The 18,949-nt window shown below is 37.5% G+C and overlaps 2 protein-coding genes across 3 annotated transcripts; both read right to left on the reverse strand.

Moving 5' to 3' along the window:
• Positions 1 to 359: 359 nt before the first annotated feature.
• cdpf1 (cysteine rich DPF motif domain containing 1) lies at positions 360 to 2,000 on the reverse strand. 2 transcript variants are annotated; one of them, XM_017302791.2, is made up of 3 exons: positions 1,664 to 2,000; positions 1,277 to 1,419; positions 360 to 991 (listed from the first exon to the last, which is right to left on the reverse strand). In XM_017302791.2, exons 1-3 carry the CDS (start codon positions 1,774 to 1,776, stop codon positions 942 to 944), a joined length of 306 nt encoding a protein of 101 aa, XP_017158280.1. In that variant the 5' UTR covers positions 1,777 to 2,000; the 3' UTR covers positions 360 to 941. The 2 variants fall into 2 exon arrangements, with proteins under 2 accessions (XP_017158280.1, XP_008399332.2); XM_008401110.3 differs by having other exon boundaries at positions 1,308 to 1,419; positions 1,664 to 1,852.
• A 98-nt stretch (positions 2,001 to 2,098) lies between these two features.
• On the reverse strand, positions 2,099 to 18,168 carry pparaa (peroxisome proliferator-activated receptor alpha a). The gene is made up of 8 exons (XM_081604042.1): positions 14,901 to 18,168; positions 12,467 to 12,700; positions 10,962 to 11,116; positions 7,448 to 7,586; positions 6,108 to 6,307; positions 4,759 to 5,025; positions 4,418 to 4,661; positions 2,099 to 3,682 (listed from the first exon to the last, which is right to left on the reverse strand). The coding sequence occupies exons 2-8, from the start codon at positions 12,687 to 12,689 to the stop codon at positions 3,438 to 3,440; spliced, it is 1,473 nt and encodes a 490-aa protein (XP_081460168.1). The 5' UTR covers positions 12,690 to 12,700; positions 14,901 to 18,168; the 3' UTR covers positions 2,099 to 3,437.
• Positions 18,169 to 18,949: the final 781 nt, after the last annotated feature.

The following is an 18,949-nucleotide window of genomic DNA, read 5'->3' on the forward strand; positions in this document are numbered from 1 at the left end:
ATCGGGTTAGGATCACACTTAATCCATAATGTGCTTGTGCTGCTGTAAACGTGCGCGCGACCCCGCGCTAGAGCCAGCAGACCCTGGCTGGAAACGGACCTTTGATCGGCTTCAGCTGGATGGGTGGGGGTGGGGGGAGGAATATAGGCGACGAGGCGGGAGGACGATCAGTTGCGGCCTAAAAACGCAGAACCGACGGAAAATATTCCTCTCCGAGGACAAAAAGGAACAGGAATGACACCAAGGGATGAATCCCAAAAGCTTCTTTTCAGTCCAACTGAGGAACTTTGTGTTGTTTGACATTTATTTAAAAGTTACACACAAGTGCAGTAGGTTTACTGAAAAGACGACTTATGAAGTTTACTGCTTGATTTGGATTTTATTTATTATTTAAAGACCCCCAGCTTCTCCAACATCATGATGCTGCCACCACCATATTTCACCATAAGAATGGCTTGTATGGTTCAAGGTGGACTTGCCAGTTAAGGTGTAAAGTGGGCTGAAAACAAACAAATGCCACATTTTTCAATCAAAACCCTTGTTGGTTTGTTTTTTTTTTTTGTTCTGCTCGAAAATTATTCTCCATTAAACAAAATCTAAATTTATGTTTTTGGTTTGAAAATGTTAAATTATTTGAAACATTTGTATGTATTTGTTAACCAGTAGGCAGTGCCAGCTAGTGTCCCCTTTAACATAAAGGATGCTTTTGAATTTCAAATTAAAAGCAGGACCAGTCACATTTTGTGCGACTTGATACGGTTCTCACACAATCCCCACCGGTATTTCTAGTGCTGAACGTTTTGTTCCACAAAAAGTACAAGTTCTGTTGCAGTCTGGTGAGCGTGTTGGAGGACCTCGTGTGTCATGAGACGCCGGACTTTGAACTCTGCTTCTTCTTTGCCAGCTCGGCCCGAATCTGATGGGGGAACTGGTCCAGGTGCTTATTCACGCACTGCATGCAGAACCTCTTGGTGTAGAACAGGCTGCAGTCCTGCACAAAAGAAAAAGCACAGTACGTACCCTTTGGTCGATGGATGGTGCTTACATGATGTACAATTACAAAATAACTTTTTATTAAACCACTTGTGTATCCAGGTGTTAATAGCGAGTGACAACGTGTGCAGATTCATGATGCTTAAATGAAAGCACCCATACATCTTTATTTAATAATACATAATAATAATAAGTAAGTAAATAAGTAATGTAATTAAAGGAAAGGAAATGTAACCTGGGACACGTGTACATCTTTTTTTAATCAATAGATTATTTTATTTACGTTTTATCAGACAGGTGTTCATGTGTCTTACCGGTCCAACACAGACACACATGTTGCATAGGCTGCATGCAGATCCCAACACCAGAAACTTCTCCTTATCCGGACTGAATGGATCCTTAGCCACAAAACATTCCTCAAGCAACCTGATAAAAGGTAGAAACAGCACTCAGGCTTCAATTACACTTAACTTATCTAGTCTTAAAAGCACTACTAAGATAAAATATACAATTAAGATCACACGGTGCCCTGAGTACAACGCAGAAACTGTAGGAGTTACTTTCTGCACCCAAACACCACACAGACGATGAAGCTGAAGCGTTGTTTGCTTTAGCACAAGCTAGCACCATTCGGCTTCGCAAATGAGTGTTTAACGTAATTTCAACTTACACAATGGCTCTGGTGTTAGGTGGTTTCTGGCCGTAGTAGGTATATGAAGTGCTCAAACCACATAACTGGCAATTGAATGTGTTTTGAAGGGTTTCAGTCGCAGTTTGCTCCATTGTTTAAAAGTAGAAAGTTGGTTTCAGTGGAAACCCATCCTGTTGTGTGAGCAAATAGCGCCACCAACTGGAGTGGGGGTAATACAACATGTTGTAAAGTCCGTATTTTTGTAAACAGAAACGTGATTATTAGTGGTTTTTGTGATTTATTTGAATTTTGATAATATATTAGTTGAGTCTTTTATATATCTAGCTATCAAAGAAAACATGAACTACATGATTAACTTTATTTACTAAATCTCATTTTTATACATTTATTACGTGTCAGACCTTTTATTCATGTTAGCAGTATTCTAATCTCCTAAAAAAAACATCCCCAAAATAGTTTTGTGTTATGTCATATTATAATTTATTTCATTAGCATTTTTAAGAACAGCAAAAACTGATGGAAGTACTTCACAGTTAAGCCAAACAAAATAATAAAATGCATACAGAGTAGAAAACTAACCGCATTGCAGTAAAAAGAAACATTGTGTTCCCTAAAAATTAGCCCAAAGGGCAACATGTACAAGATAAACAGCAAGTGGATTCAAAATGGACCCCTAAAAGGGTGAGGAACTACAGAGCAGGAACAGTCCCTAACACGTCTGGAAAAACTATCATTTCTGAGACATGATTTAAACCAAGTAAAAGTCTGAAAATGCAGATTATGCAGATCTCTGATGAGTCTAGATGGTTCATATCTGACAATATGAACATGTGTAGAGTGTTGTATATATATATTTTTTTTTATTTTTTTTTTTACAGAGTATTTGACATGTCTGGATGAAATTATTTGTTTGGGTATTACTGAATAGAATGGTTTATTTATATTAGAAATCCCCTTGACAGTGTGATTGTGCAGATAGTCCTGCTTTTTGAATATTATTTCATTTGCAGACAAACAAGAATGGAAAAAAAAATCTGTATCATTGCAACAATTGGGACTGTGGTTAAAAATATAAATAATTTACATCTTCATAGGCATGTATCTGAATGTAAATCACAGCATTGCAAAAAAACCCAAACATTCTATATATATTCATTTATATTATACTTCTACAGAATAATTACTTTACAGAAACAATTCCATGTACTGTACATGATTTTAAAAAAATAGAATATAAAACTTAATTACTGCATCAAGATTAATTCAAAGTCACAGATGAGAAAAAAAAGGCATCGATCTTTGTTATTTGGCAGCCGCCTTACTGTCCTCCTCTGTCGTTATTGTATTCCTTATATATTTACAAAATACTGCATGGACCAGTTTAACAGATGAGTGTGTTTTTAGTGCAAATATTTAATACTGGCCATTGACTTGAATTCACATGACTCGCACCAAGACATGCTTTTACAGGCAACCTAAGCTGAGGTCTGAGTTTTCAAGCAGCACTTTGAAAGATTCATATAAATGCGTAACATTAGACATTGTCATGTGTCGTATATCTGCTGAAGAAACACATGTTTACAGCACAGATTCAGGTATTTCTCTAAAATAGAAAAAAAGGTCTGATTAGGCAGATTTGAATAAATACACACAATAAATAGGACTATTCTAACCCCACCTACGGACATCTGTGTTTCATACTGTTAGGCTTTAATCAGTGCTTGAAGAATGTGCGCATAATTTAACTGCACTTTCAATTTCTGAACAATAATATGAACTCTAACTCATTCTGTCAATACATGTCTCTGTAGATTTCCTGCAGGAGCGGGTGCAGTGAAGTGTCCTCTGTTGTCTTGATATCCTGAACCAGCTGTGCGTGCTCTGTTACCAGTTCCCTGAGGTCAGCCAGCTTCTGCAGCAGTCTGGGGAAGAGGAAAGCGTCATCTGGATGATTGGCCAGCAGGTGGAGCCGCAGGGCCTGGATGATGCTTTCCTGCAGCTGCTCCACCAGCGGTACATCCACCAGTCCTGGACGGTCTGAGAGGGAAGAATGGTTAAGTAATACCCGGTGCCGTTTGTAAAGCTACAGTAAAAAAAAAAAAAAAAAAAACACCAATAATTTGGCTTATTAGCCTGTCATTAGAGGAAAAACATGGACGTTAATTTTTCAAAGTCATATTTTCTTCTTACCATATTTTTCATTCGCTTAAACGTCACAGTTTCAAATTAAATAATTTAACAAAATTAAATATTTAGCTCAAACATAAATATTTAGTTAGCAAGCTAGATATTTAGGTAATATGCTAAATCATATTTAGTTTTAATTGAGAGCTAATATTTTGTTTGTATCTATACTTAGGAGCTAATAGCTTACTAGCTAAGTATTTAGCTTGGAGTTAAATATTTAGCTAGCTCAGAGCTAAAAGTTTAGTTTGGAGCTGCTACCTTGTTGGTAATGTAAATATTTAGCCAGAAGCTAAATATTTCACTCCACATATAGCATTGAGTTAAATATTTAGCTTGCTAACTAAGTATTTAGTATCAACCTGAATATTCAGCTTGCTGAATATTTAGCTTACGAATGAATAACGTGGTGAAAATATGATTTTGAAAAAAAGAACCCCTACATTTTGTCCTCATTTCAGGCTTAATAACCCAAATTATTTTTAATTTTGGACTGTGTAGCTTTAAGAATGCCAACCCATAGAGTAGCACTCTTACTTTGCTTGAAAAAAACAATGGATATGCTCCCAGAAAGTAGAGCAAGGTTACCTCCACAGCAGATGATAGCTGCCACAAAGAGGGCCAGGTCACTGTCATCCAGACCTAGAGAGTTGAAACGAGTAGCAAACTGGAATTTGGGCTCCATCATGTCGCTGAAAGGCCGCCGGAGACCTTTAAGGAATTCCCGGGTGATGAAGCCTCCACCACGTGCCACGAGGAGGCCATCTTTGTTCATACATGAGGCCAGAAGGGTGAAAAGGGCTTCATAAACCGCATATTTCAAGAGAGTCACCTTCAGATGTAAAAGAAAAAAAAAAAAGGGTATAAAATCTGCCTAAACGTGGGCTAGCTGCAGAATAAACCACAAGTAAATGATTCTTTTAATCAACCTGATCATTCAAATCCAAGCTCTGAAAGCCAGGCACAGCTTTAGCGAACTCTGTTAGCTCTGTGACCGTCTCCACTGAGGTACTCTGGCAGCAGTAGAAGAGCCTGGCCTCTGCCTCCCGTTGCTGGAGCTCCTCACAAACCAGCGCTGGGATTATCTGTCCGGTTTGAAGATGGAGGTCGGGCTCCGCAGATTCAGTCCTTACCATGTGGGCCGCCAGGGTCTTCTCGGCAAGCTGAAACGTCTCCATGTCATGGATGATAAAAGGCTGTCGATGAAGACAATGTTTGTAAGTTGTGCATAGTACAGGGCTACAGGGGATCATTCTATTAGTACACTTGAAATAAGACAAAACTGACTTACAAGTAACTTTACAGGAACATCTAGGAGCTTGTTTTAAATAAACAACTCCTTAATATTGATTAAAAGTATGTTATAAGTGAAATAATATGCAAGTGGGACAAGACATTCTTCCCATATAACCTATCAGGAAAATGTCTTATAACTAGTTACTTTTCATCAATATTAAGGAACTAGTGACCTAAATCAAGCTCCTATGGTATTCTGAAAAGCTACATGTAAGTTAATCTAGTTTTATTTCAAGGGTTCTGAAGTATTTGCACAAGGAACTAGACCAAAAATGCTTAGTAAGATTTTGTGCTTTTGCAGTGTTTGCACAAGGAATGTGTGTGGGAGGCAGCGCGTCACCGATGAGCTTTTTGAGTGAGACACGAGCTGAAAAGAGGAAACTTGCGTGGTTTCTTCAGTCAGTTACTCAGATGTAGATGTAATGAACTTTAAAAAGCAGAAATAGTCCATCCAGTATTCCACAGATTTTTACTTTTATACTAACGCTGACTGGGAAAGCCACGCTGGTCAAGATCCTGACCAGGATCTTGTGGTCGGCCTTGACCGGATCTTCTTCTTCTGTTTCAACAACCTTGCTTTCCTCCTTGAGCTTCAGCTTCTCTGCTTGGGGCATGCGACCAAACCGGATGGCTAGAGGACATCCATTTCCTGTGCGAATAGTCATGGGTTTCTCTGTAAGTAACCATCCAACCCCAACCTGATGTTGGCTTAGAGGTTCTTAAAATAGTGTTACTAGAAACTTGTGGGATGCTTTTTGACACTGGAGATTATTTCAAGATCATCCACTCTTGTATTGGTCCCTCTCAGATTAGCTGCTAGCTTTAAAGCTCAAACTCATTTTTACTGGTACTAAATGAAGACATCAAATACTACTACAGGTAGTACAAGAATGTTTAAAACCTTTGTTTAAATGTTTAAAACCTTTATCAAACTTTATCTTTCATTTGCAATAAAAAGCGTTCGATTTTCTTCTTCTTTTACCGGCTGGCTGGTTTTTCCGGTCAGTATGAGCCGCGCTTTTGCCTTGTTCATGTTGAAGTTCTTGATGTAGGCTTCGTGGATCTGTCTGACCAGGATCTTGTGGTCGGCCTTGACCGGATCTTCTTCTTCTGTTTCAACAACCTTGCTTTCCTCCTTGAGCTTCAGCTTCTCTGCTTGGGGCATGCGACCAAACCGGATGGCTAGAGGACAGAAGAAGTCCTATTAATTTCATAACAAGCACAGAAAGCAGATCAGACTTTAGCAAATAGAAGTAAGTTTAAACAATTCTGCTCCGCGTTTCTTTTCTTCGGTGCACCATACGGCGCCTCTCACGTTTCAACCTGCTTTAAGGGGTCCGTGTAACAAACCCGCTGACCTCCCTGCAGTCACAGCAAGTGACGGACCAGATGTAGACCCGTTTTGAACCAGCTGCAACAGGACGTGGTTCTATAAATAACCGGCGGTGTAAAGGATGTAAAATCCCCAGCTATATCACAGAGGGACATGTCTCACCACTGTGAAGAGCACATGCAGATTCTGACTGAAAAAGATCTTCACTGTCATCCTACATGGCTGCTTTCATAAATCTTACAGCTATTACATCTGAGCATGTTTTTTTTAATAGTCTGCAGTGATGGGAAATGCAGGGCTCTGACGAAACCAGGAACTTCTTTCAGCTCTCAAATGGCTACACAGACTTTCTTGCAGCTATTATCTAACATAGCGTGAAATTGTTTGCACAATTGAATTAAAACTGCACCCACGTTTCTACAACACCTTCCCCTTTCCTTCCTGATCCGTGTTGACACAACACAGCATGGAGTGACCCAGTACATGCAGCTTAGACAAAGGAAAACACAGAACAAAACAGAAAAAAACACAGCAGCTCCCAAACCAACAGTTTGTTAGTGTCAAACTGTTTGTTTCCAATCACTGTTTGGGTTCATCAAGTCTCTTTTTTTAGTACATATTTAATTATCTTTTTTAGTTTGCTGTATTAGTTTTACCATTATTTTTCATCAGAATTTTGCCAAGTTCTTCAGATTATTAAAATCATGATGCAACTCTTCTTTTTTTTTTTTAAATGTAAACACATCAGTTGTTCCCATAACAGTAAACTAATTAACATAGTTTTTTTGTCTTTAACATTAATCTATTGTTGTTTTTACATTTGCTGAAACAAAAACATAGAAAAACCCACATAATTTATTAGCAGTATGTAGTTGTTAGTCAGGCTATCTACAGCTGGCTACATAACAAAATCAGCTCATCAACCGTAGCTTTAGACAGCGTTGCCATAGTGACGTGGTAACAGTAAATGGATTTAAAACAGACTTTACCGTTGTGGGACATCCCCACAGACACACACTTTTGGAACCTGCAGTACTGGCATTTGTTTCGATTCTTCTTCAGGATCTTACAGCTGCGTTCACACTTATCGTATTCCAGCTTCAGTCTGATGGTCCTCCGAAAGAAACCCTGATTGAGACACACGCACACAAAAAAATGCTGATTAGCCATATTTTTATTAAAAAAATAAAAATAAAAATAAAAACTAGCCTATGCACATTAATAGAAACTCTTAATGTAGCTCTTCCAGTTTCTGCACCAAAAAAAAAACTAAATAGGTAATTCTTATTCTAATTTTGAGCTTCACCAACTTTGTATGGTGAATTTGTTTTCAGGTTCGGCTGCTTACCGCATCAACAAAGGAACGTCTTCATCTTAAGAGTGTTAAGTAAAATTTGTCTGAAACTTTAGTTGTAAAAGTTGGATAGAAAAAAGTTAATGCTCTGGTTTTGTCATTCATTATGTGTCATGAAATGAGTTGGATTTATTTGAATTTCTAAAATTGAATGACTTAAATGCCTGCATCATGCTGGGAAACACAGCAACACATAATTATTAAGTTAGAGGAAAATATAAGAATTTCACTGAAAATCTGAAAAGTGTGCTGTATATTTGAGTCTGAAACTCATTTTCTTCCAGAAATGACTTGCAATTCCCAAAATAATCCCCCACAGCAAGATGCTGCCACCACCATGTTTCACTGGGCCAAAAGGTTCAAGGACGCATGAACATTTTGCAGACTACGTATCATTCATACGTTTATTAACATTTTTAGCCCTTTTAAGATTTAAGAGAATAATAATATATATTTCTCAATTAGATAATTCCCTTAATAGTTGAGTATGGTAATCACTCTCTGTCATTTTTACCCTTTTTTGTTTCTTTATTGTTATTATCGCAGGGATGAAAATCAAAACCGTAAAAAGCCGTGAACACCAATCTTTCCGAGAAAGCTCCCTGATTGGGCGAGACAGGATACAACCCTCCAACACTCACTCACGGCCCTGAGCCAACACAAGCAAACAGATGTCACACACATGCCAAAACATATGATCCTCTGATTTACTCTCACCCGCACACATCAATGAAACATCAGTCAGGACGCTCTGCAACCCTCACTGTCAAGTAGGGAAAATGAATTTTCTGGCAATATATCCGGAGCCACACGGCCATAAAAATACACCAGCCATCATCCTGCACAGCATTTTGGCTGCGTTTATGCTGAGGAGCGCTTTTGGCACGTTGCTATTAAAGGTTATTATGTGTCACATATCAACGTTTTTGTGTCATTTTTAACCAGAACCAGCTGGTTTTGTGGGCGAAATCTTTGTGAATGCCGTTAAAGTGGGGGGACAAAACATAAAGTTCACCATATGATAGTCATTAGAGAAGGAGTGCAAGACAACAGAGCTGGGGAAGGGAGGATAAATGTGTGGTTGTGCAAATATACATGTCTGTGACTTGGGGAGAACAGAGGAGAGAAGAGGCAAATACAGAAATTTTACATGGAGAGTAAAAAAAAAAACCCTTAGTGTTCCTCGAGAGTAAATTTCTCTTTAAGAAAGTAAAAAGATATCATTAAAAAGTACATTAACGTTTCAATTTCTAAATCTAACGAGCCTTACCTCAAATTAGTGCAAGTACAAACCACATAGATCCACAATATTAGAGCAGAGAAGCCCACTTTCACTGGGTGGGGTTGAACTCTGACAAATAAAACAATAGACAGAGCATTCACAGATAGCATGCAGGGATTTTTCCATGATGGCACAACATCGGCCATAGAAATGTGGGAGCAAAGTGCCACTAGAGTTCACCTCCGGTGGGTTCAGGCTCCACGTCACCACGTGCCAAATTCGGAGCAGAGGCACTGTGACACAGTGGATTACGTGCCAAAACAAGCAGCTGCTCTAACGACAAGATATGTGCCGTAGGACGAGATCCTAAGAGGTGAGTCATAAGACTCCCTTTTAAAAGGAAATGTGCACAGCAACCTCCAAACTAAGCAACCACTAAATCGCAGGATCCACTAGTATTACGTCTTTTTATGAGATTTTATTTAAAATCTTCTGGTATTTAAGAGTTTATGATGCCAAGAGTTGTAAAAAGCTTTGCAAGGCTTCTGGAAGAGCCCACAGCATCACAGAACCTCTATGAACTAAGAAATTAATCATATTATAAATTAAAATGAGCTTGATAATGTTCATTCTGATGTAGGGCAAAATTTGATTACAGACTTTATAATCTATTTTATTTATGGTTTTGGTGGTGTTTGGTTCTTACTTCCTTTTTAGATGTGTTTTAGTTTGGATGTTTAAAATATCGTCCAGTTCTGGTGTTGTGTGTTCTTTTAAAATTAAAGTTTAACAGTCTTCAAGAGGGCGAACGTCCATATTACTTGATCATGGTGTCAAAACAACAATATTATGGTTTATTATGATAGTTACTGGGAGAATTTGTCGTCCAGCAATAATTGTTAGTGTGACAGGCCCAGACACAATCCTCTGGTTCTTTCCCAGTTTGAAAAGCGGTTAACAGAAATGGACGCTTGTGTCACAACCTATTTAAAACCCGAGGGAAACAGAAACGTCATTACAAAAGTAAAAAGTAAAGACAAATCTAAAAAAAGTCACTTAGGTGCTCTTTTTTTGAAGAGATGTAGTTTTGCTGTACATCTTAATGCTATTCTTTACATAACATAAAACAAAATGAAAAAAGTGTTATAGTTTAATGTGTTTTTCCCACTGAATAAATGTGATCAAATCAAAATTAACAATTTTGCCTCTCTAACAGAAGAATAAATTATCTCAAAATATCTTAACCATTGTATTTTTCTTTCCGTCTCTCTTGTTTCAAGTTGGTTTCAGTGTAAATTTAACATTAAATTACAACCCACAGAAAAACTTATTTTACTAACTATGTTCCATTTGTTTTGCTGAAACCCTCAAAATTAAAGTTTAATAAAAGGACATGAAAGAACAGCACACAAAGATTTAGGTCGAAAACGACAAATAGCCGGGGGGGGTTTTCCCTCTGGGTTTTGTTCGACGACAAAGTCACACGACCAGACAAACACTGCGGTGTTTATCCGCGCCGGTTTCAACATACTCGCACAGGGATCTAGTGACGGCAGCTCAAGGTCTGCCACACACACACAACGTTCTCTGTGCTGAAGCTTATTAAATGATCACACTTCGGCATCCATGCTGAGCTAAACTATCAACGCTGAAGACTGCTCTCCATGTGTGTGAGAGAGGCAACAAGTGAACCGAGGGCGCCACGTCACCCACCTCACATGACCCGGCTGCCTCAGAAACTTTCCACTCAGCCTGGAGGTCAGACACCTCTGCAGGACGGGCCTGGCATGCGTTTGGATGATGCATGCAGTCGGCCGGTCTTGTTTGCGTGCGTGTACAAATGCTTGCATGTTTCCCCCTCTCGACCCAAAAGCAGTTAACTGAAACTGGTGGCAATATGTGGCTGTAAAGTTCCTGTTCGTCTTACCTTGCAGCCCTCACATGCATGCACTCCATAGTGAAAGCCTGAAGCTTTGTCTGTGCACACCCTGCACTCGAGGTTAAGGGGGCTGATATTCTCGTCTGGACAAAGCGATGCGCCGCACTCCCCAGGCAAAGGACTGGAGGCCGGAGTCAGAGTATCTGCAGAAGACGGAAGGCAAAAGAAATGGTTTTAGTAGAGAATACAGGCCTTAAAAAGAGTTTTTCAGGAGAATATCATTGAAATTGTACCTCTCAAGGAATTAATATACACCTTTCTCATGAAAATTAAAGAAGCATCCAGTTAGCATAGCATTAGCTTACTATATTATTTATTTATTTTAACTTAAGCTCACAATTTGGCGTTTGGATTTTGAATTATAAATAACTTTAGTGCTTCATTACCTCCTGCTGTCTTTCCAATAGTAAACTAAACTTTACTATTCTTTCCATTGACCTAATAATCTCTCTGGCTTTGTATAATGTTAGCTCTAAGGTTAGCATAAAAATATCAAAGTCTTGGTGTGCTCCATCTGATTTTCAAGTTTCAGGTCAAACTAATGTGTCCTGGAGCCTCAATTTAAATTTGAAATGTTGTGGGTACCCCAAAAAAACAGAGCTTAGCTTTAGCTTGTTTTCCTTTTTTAAAAAAGAATTATGTCACCACTAGGCACCCCTCTGGTAATATATATATATATATATATATATATATATATATATATATATATATATATAAAATTGATTTTATATATATATATATATAAAATCAATTTTATATATATATATATATATATATATATAATCAATTTTATATAAAATCAATTATATATATATATATATATATATATATATAAAATTGATTTTATTACAATATATATATATATATATATATATATATATATATATATATATATATATATATATATATATATATAAAATTGATTTTATTATGCCCTAAACAAAAAAAAGGAAAGAACTGATTTGTCTATTGTTACTTTTTCAGTGATTACACTATAAGCACATGTAGACAGTGAGTGAAGAGTGAGATCATAAAACACCATAACCACTTCAAACCGATCGATGATAATGTTTTGACATTTTAAGACAAGACTGTGCCCACATTTGAAAACATGTTTAAATCACTTTGGAGTTGCTTTGCTATATCTACAACATAGTGTACCATCTGCACCTGAATGTAGCCTGGCAGCTATTGGGAAAATCCTCAAAAATTAACTGGAATGACTTCAGGAAATGAAATTGTAGAGAGCAAAGATAAAGGTGGTTGAATCTGAAATGATAATTAACCTGGTCTCAGACAAACAATTAGCTGTTCCTGCTGGTTTTTGATGTGAAAAGCGTAACGCTTTTGAGTTTGGTATTGGAACTTTGTAGAAATACCAAACTACAGTACTAAAACAAAAGGTACAAGGTCCATCAATACTATATAGATTATCAATCCTGAAATTATGCTAATTAACTTCCTTTGAGCATTGGTTCAGTGCCATTACTTACCCAATGGGATGGAGCTGCTGGGCCCAGAACCAATGGTTTGGTACTCTGGAAAATCAAATCCCAGAGAGTCGTCTTCTATTGACTGGGAAAAGTCAGGAAGATTCTCTATCAGGTCTCCACACAGCGTACTGTCCAGGAGGGATTCCCCAAGAGGCGATGGGGGGCTGTAGAGTTCGGCGGCCATGTTGAAGATCGGGGATCCAAACTTATAGGGATTACCCATCACTCTCCAGACTGTAATAGAATGGCAGGGAAGGCAAGGTTAAACAAGATACTTAATCAAAAATGGCTGCATTTTAAACCACTGGTTGGACAACTTTAGGAGGATTAACCTCCCAACTGAAGCAAATGCTGGTACTAGAGGTCTAGTAAGACTAATATGGATGTAAGAACCTAGGTGAACCCATGTACATGGGACGTATATACATACAGCAGCATAAACAGTATGGATATTTTGATTATGTGAAGATTAGAGAAAATTGTCAATTGAGTTTTTGTTGTATAAGACACGGTAACTGGTTTTTCTGGCAATGTGGGGCTAAATAACAATGCTTTCGGTTAATAAAATGTTATGGTTTGCTGACGTGCGAGTCAACAGATCATTATGTACCCATTCATTTATGTTCTTTACCTGCCTAATCTTGTTCAGGATCTCAAATGATCTGGCCTTTCTCTTGTTTGAATAACATGCTAACTTCCTGTATTACTGGTCCGTCTTACTGTATTCACAGAGCAATATAATTTGGACTGAAATCTACAGAACAATTTTAGCTCACATAGCTGAACAAACATTTCTCAAACTAACGCTGGAACACGCTGCCTCTTTGGACTCTTGTGTCGAGACGCTGACAACGTGATTGATCAACACAGGCTTGTTCTTGTTTATCTAGTCTGTGTTGCGGCATTTCAGAAGACAAGTCCTGACAGATCACTACAGTTGGGTGACGTTAGAATGAAAGTGTGTCTGTGAACATAGAGCGTTATAGAATATATGAAGCACAGAGCACATGGTGAAACAGTGAGACAGCTGTTGGTCAGCAAAGAGGCTTTGATGTGAAGAATCTGCCCTCTGACTGACTGAGGCCTCAGACTGTCAGCACACATTTCCCAACGGCTACGTCTGGAAGCAAGTTCACAAAGTTTGTTTTATTTGTGGCATGTTTGGCCACCCTTGCCACTAGTCAATTATCAAAGCTTATTATTTTTTGAAAGGAGGTAGGGATTTTAGGAAAGCACAATTTTTGGATCTTAAATAACTAATATTTGCCCTAGATGAAAGATGACGAACAGCATTGCTACCCTATTCTGTACTAACCAATACTAAAGTGCCCTGCAGAGGACAGTGAGGGGAGCTAAGGGTCACTGGAATATTTATAGTTTTGCACACAATATTTCTGTTTACAAAATGGAACAGGATATTTTGTACTAAACCTTCAATATTTCATACTTTTATAGCTTTGGTTGTTTAATATCAGATTTTTTTTAAGGAGACATATGTGGGGTAACCTTTGTTGCTGACAATGCGTCAATTCACTCACCATATTATTTTAGTTTGGTCAGTGGTTGTAATCATTAAAAAATCCGATTAAGGTGCAAAATTATGAGATTTTCTCAATTTCTTTATGTCTTAATGAAAACACTTCACAACATGTAAATAGGAAGAGACAAAAGCTACAAAGTTAAAGTACAAATTGGCAAAACAAAAAGTCGACTCTATTCTTTAATAAGGTTTTAAACATCAATTTACTTGATCAGTTTATATCTGCTTACTATTATAGATTTCTTGTTTCATCTGTTTTGTCTTGGAACAAGGCAGTGTAGATTTGTTGCATGCTATATTTCTAAAAGACGGCGAGTAAAGGTCAACATCTTCAACGTCTCTGCGCTGTAAAATTACTAAACAATTCACCGGCTGAGTTTCGACCATGCTGAGTGACTATACTTCCCTTTCTCTGGATGACTCCGGCCAATGCCCCTAACGTTCCCCCATCACCTCAGAAAGCCATTGTGTTTTACCTCCCCTGAGGAACACCAATCCCAGTGTGATCTATCTTTAGAGCCACAGAAGTGGAAACAAAAGCTGTGGTGTCTGAGGCTTGCTACACTCAACAAAGCATGTTACCAGATGACACAAAAGATACTGACTGATAATCAACAACTACTGAACTGCAGCTTAAGGTGCAATCTACTTGATATTTAATATCAGACTGTCAAGAACAGAACCTGTATGATCTTGATTTATCCTAAATGCAGTCCTTTATATATTTTGATAATTTTAAGAGTAATAAAGAGTAAGTTGGAGTGTTTACAACTGCAGCAAGAACTCTAAGGCAAAACGTTTTTGTGTAAGTTAGCAGCAAAGTTGAAAATCTACAAAAAACAGGCTTACTAGTCTAAAATCACAATCAGTTTAATGATTAAATTAATAAATTACCTCAGCCGCTGCCACTCGAAGCATTTCCAGATTATGTTGAAAGTCTGTCGGAGACCAGATGAGAGAGGGAGGGAGGTGTTTTGGTCCTGTGACCGGATCCGTCAGGACCTTGAAGCGTCACCTCTTCCTCCTCCCTCCACTGTCAAAAGCTGCGGTTCTCCTCCCCAGGAAACGCCCCTTGACACACCTATAGATCTAACCAATCAGATCGAGCGAATGAAAAAGCATACATCGCTGATTGAACCTGTCCGCAGTTTTAAATTTAATAGAACATGATCTATGCGCGTAATTAAGCGTAGCGGAGACAGAACTACGGAGAACCAAAACTGCCACAATTGAAATAAAATGGATATAGTTTTAATAAAACTGGAAATTAATGCAGTGAAAATACAGAATGACAAAAGTGCCTAAATTTAACAAACACATAATTACTTTAATTTAATTAACTAAAATTACAAGTAAATCCATTACATTTTAAATAAGTTCATTTGAATAATAATTCACAAAACTCTACAAACTCATTTTTGATTAGGCTACGGTTACCGTGTTGTCTAAATTATGGAGGACCAAAAATGCCACAGTTTAATTAAACTGGAATTAAATAGACTATACATTTCTGACTAAATTTAAATACGCAAATAATTTATGGAGGGCAAAACCCCCAAATAATTGTTAAGTGACTTATTATTCTTTAAAAATAAGAGCAAATGAAAAAAAAAAAAAAAAGAAAAAACGAGGAAAATCCAATGAATAATTAGACTAAGTATGCATAAGTACTCAAATATTGTAATTATTTATGGAGAGAGGGACTAAACTTTAAGGATGAACAAATTGTTGTCTATAAATGTTAGAATTTAAATAGTAAATTAATAAATCTGTGTATTATCATTTAAAGTTGTACACTTATGGAAGTTCAGTAGTGTTGACTTGGCTAATTCGATTAAAACTGGTTGGAAACATTAAACAATCAAGTCATTTTAAAGTAATTGGATGAATACATAATTAAAAATATTGTTTTGACTACATTTGAAGCATATTTTATTCAAATATTCATATTTTTTTGTTCTGCAGTGGAGCATGAGATGATGAAATTTGCCACTCTGGCTAGTCAGAACAGTCGCATCGCCACAGGAAGTCCACTTTGAAACAATTATCTTTCAATTAAATAGCAAAATTTTAAAAAATATTATTGCTTACATAAAATATAGCATATTTATAATATATTGTAATTTGAGCAAGTAATTTCAAAAGTATAATTCAATAATTAGCATTTTTTGCCAACAGTGGTTTTGGCTAAAAGAAGAAGAAAAAAGGAAAACAAATCACTTTTGGCAAACAACGGCATAAACAATAATTTTAGGAAGGTGATATTTACATATCTTGGATAGAGGCACTTTTGGCCTTCCATACTTGCAAACCAATTTTCGCCACTTGAAGAATATTCCTATAATTTGTAATTGTCACTATTCTCTGGATAGTTCCAACTCTTATGCCATTAGTGTTAGATTCATTAAGCAAAAATCATTAGTGCAGATGACCAGGACTCAATAGAAATGCCCTCGAAACACGGACAGCGTCTGGCGCCATCTACTGTGAAAGAATGCATGGCAACGATTCAAACGTGTCCTCATCCCATCCTGGGATTTAAACTGCAAACCTTTTGGCTGTCATCTTTTCCTGTTGACTTCCAAACTCCTGCTAGGCAGTTCGGTGGGTTTTAAACAAAGAGGTGGGTGTTTCTGTCTATGCTTTGGTTTTTACCTTGACACCCTGCTCAGGTTCTGAACAAATCGGAGGATTTTTTTTAAGCTTTAAATCCAGATATGATCTTTTAGCAAAATATGTAAAATCCCATCTTGAAAGTTTGACTTTTCCATCCTTATCTTTGATTTCAAACCTGGAAATTAATTGTTTGAATAGATGGGTAATATTAAAAAAAAAGACAGATTAGGAAATAAGCTTCAGAAGCCTCTTAGATACTGTGAGTATTTTGTTATATAATGAGCTACTTAAAAGGGATTACATGCCAGGATTTCAAGGAGAAAATATTTCAATAATTAGCTTTGATGTAGAAAGAAGACCCGACTTCAATCGTTTTTTTGCGCAGTTATATCTTTATTTAATTAAGAAAGAAATACATGGCGAATTAATGAATAAACCAAGCGTACAGTTTTTGTACAATCTATACAAGGAGTCATGTTTCAGTGAAAACGCCTGATGATGAAGCAGCATCACTTACCCATTCAGAGACGAGTTTGAAACTGAATACCAGTCATGTGCCAAGTGTTTTAAGGGTCATTAGAAAGATGATAAAGAGGTTTGCGCTCCTGTGATGTATTGCTGCCCTCCAGGGAAGGCAGTAGGTTGTATAGTTAGCTCCTGATGGGGCAAAATCACAACCCTGAAACCACACAACCTACTACCTCACCCTGTGCGAACACCATGAGTCTCAAGTCAAAAGAAGACGTGAAGCACAACTACCAAAAGGGAAGAAAACTACAAAAATATTGATGCATTTAAACAGAAGACTATGATTAAAAAATTTAAACATTACACTGTGAGGCGATAACATGACTAAACACTGCTGTTCAACATATTCCTGTACTTAAAAATAACCTTTAATATATTATTATAAAAGCTTACTTTGATATAAAATCATTTGTTGTAAGTTAACATTAGAATGAATGTTTGTTTTCAACATATGTCATAACGTAATTGCAATTATGGCGCCAAGCAGGCTAGGACCGCCTCTGCTTGTTAATGATTTAAAAAAAAATATAAAACAGGATGCACACAGATGATCACATTAAAAAAACATCGGATGTTCCTGTCAATCTGCAGGACGTCTCGGTGTCTCATGACAACGTAGCCATCACAGTCACTTCAGGAAAGACAGTAAGTTGTATAGTCATCTGACAGCTTGGGAATGACCCTAAAACTATACAACCTACTACCTCACCCCAAAGGACAGTCTGTCTCTTGCTGCTGCCACTTGTAAATCCTCTGCAGTTTAACCTGTGGAAACAGCAACTTAAAACAACTGACAGACGTACACATGATAAATTTGACTAATTTTAACCATTAGTTACAGGCAGGCAAGGGCCGGCATTTGGGAGTCCTCTAAAATTTATCATTCATATTGTTTTCCTACCTGGATTTGGCATAGAGTAGCACTGATTTGTTTCTAATTGCTGCTGCAAACTGATGTTCAGCTGCAATTTTTTCCATGCTTAAAGGAAGATAAGACCACAATTCCAACTGGAAAAAAAAAAAAGATTCAAAATTTGGAAAATAAAGAATCACTCAATTAACGTTATCAAATTACTAGCAGCATGTTTGCCAAGTAGCCAAATGTAGGTCAGCTACAAGATGCCCTGCTAAATAGAACTTAAACATTAGAGCTTTAATAATCAATTATTTTTCCAGCAATTGGAGTAATTTTTCATTTTATTCTCACCAAAGCTTATGCATTTTCGTTATATTTTTAAGTAAATACGCTGAAATCCTCAAAATTTATCAGATTGTTAAAATTTCTTCTTTTACTTAAGTTCACTTAATTTATTACCCATCTTACATTTTGAACCCAGAGTCCATTTCAACACAATATAAACAAGAAAAATAATATTTCCAAAGTTGTTAGAAGTGATTTCCCCCCCGCCCCCCTCATTAATCTGATTATATCAGCAGTGTTTGTTCCATGCTTGAACTGGTTAATGTGAAGATGTTTTCCCTTCCCACACCCCCTTGAGTCAAAAGTGTAATTTAACACAGCCGTCTACTTCCTGCACGTCACTTGGAGTTTTTCAGGTCACTTCCCCTCCACAGTGTCAGGTCTGAGCGCTCCATCAGCTCACCTCGTCTCTGGTTTCCTCAACCTGAAGCTGACAAACAAGAGGAGAGAGTGAGCTGCTGTCGGCTTGATTCCAGACTTTCGCTTCCTATCTGAGGCGGGAGCCTAACGTGGCCGCCTGCACATGCCGAGGTGAATCCAAGGGTTTGGATGTTTCCACACTTCACGCACGTGAACGATCGGAGTACGAATTTGATAA

The sequence above is a fragment of the Poecilia reticulata genome, chromosome 23 (assembly GCF_904066995.2).
Source record: "Poecilia reticulata chromosome 23, P_reticulata-male-v2, whole genome shotgun sequence".
Lineage (NCBI taxonomy): Eukaryota > Metazoa > Chordata > Actinopteri > Cyprinodontiformes > Poeciliidae > Poecilia > Poecilia reticulata.

Coding starts and splice junctions, on each gene's coding strand:
- cdpf1 (XM_008401110.3), bottom strand. CDS start 1,776: ATGGAGCAAACTGCGACTGAAACCCTTCAAAACACATTCAATTGCCAG. Junction 1,420..1,663: donor CCTAACACCAGAGCCATTGT/GTAAGTTGAAAT, acceptor ACCTTTTATCAG/GTTGCTTGAGGAATGTTTTG. Junction 992..1,307: donor TGTGTGTCTGTGTTGGACCG/GTAAGACACATG, acceptor TCTTTTGTGCAG/GACTGCAGCCTGTTCTACAC.
- pparaa (XM_081604042.1), bottom strand. CDS start 12,689: ATGGGTAATCCCTATAAGTTTGGATCCCCGATCTTCAACATGGCCGCC. Junction 5,026..6,107: donor CCGGAAAAACCAGCCAGCCG/GTAAAAGAAGAA, acceptor CTTCATCGACAG/CCTTTTATCATCCATGACAT. Junction 4,662..4,758: donor GCTTGGATTTGAATGATCAG/GTTGATTAAAAG, acceptor TTACATCTGAAG/GTGACTCTCTTGAAATATGC.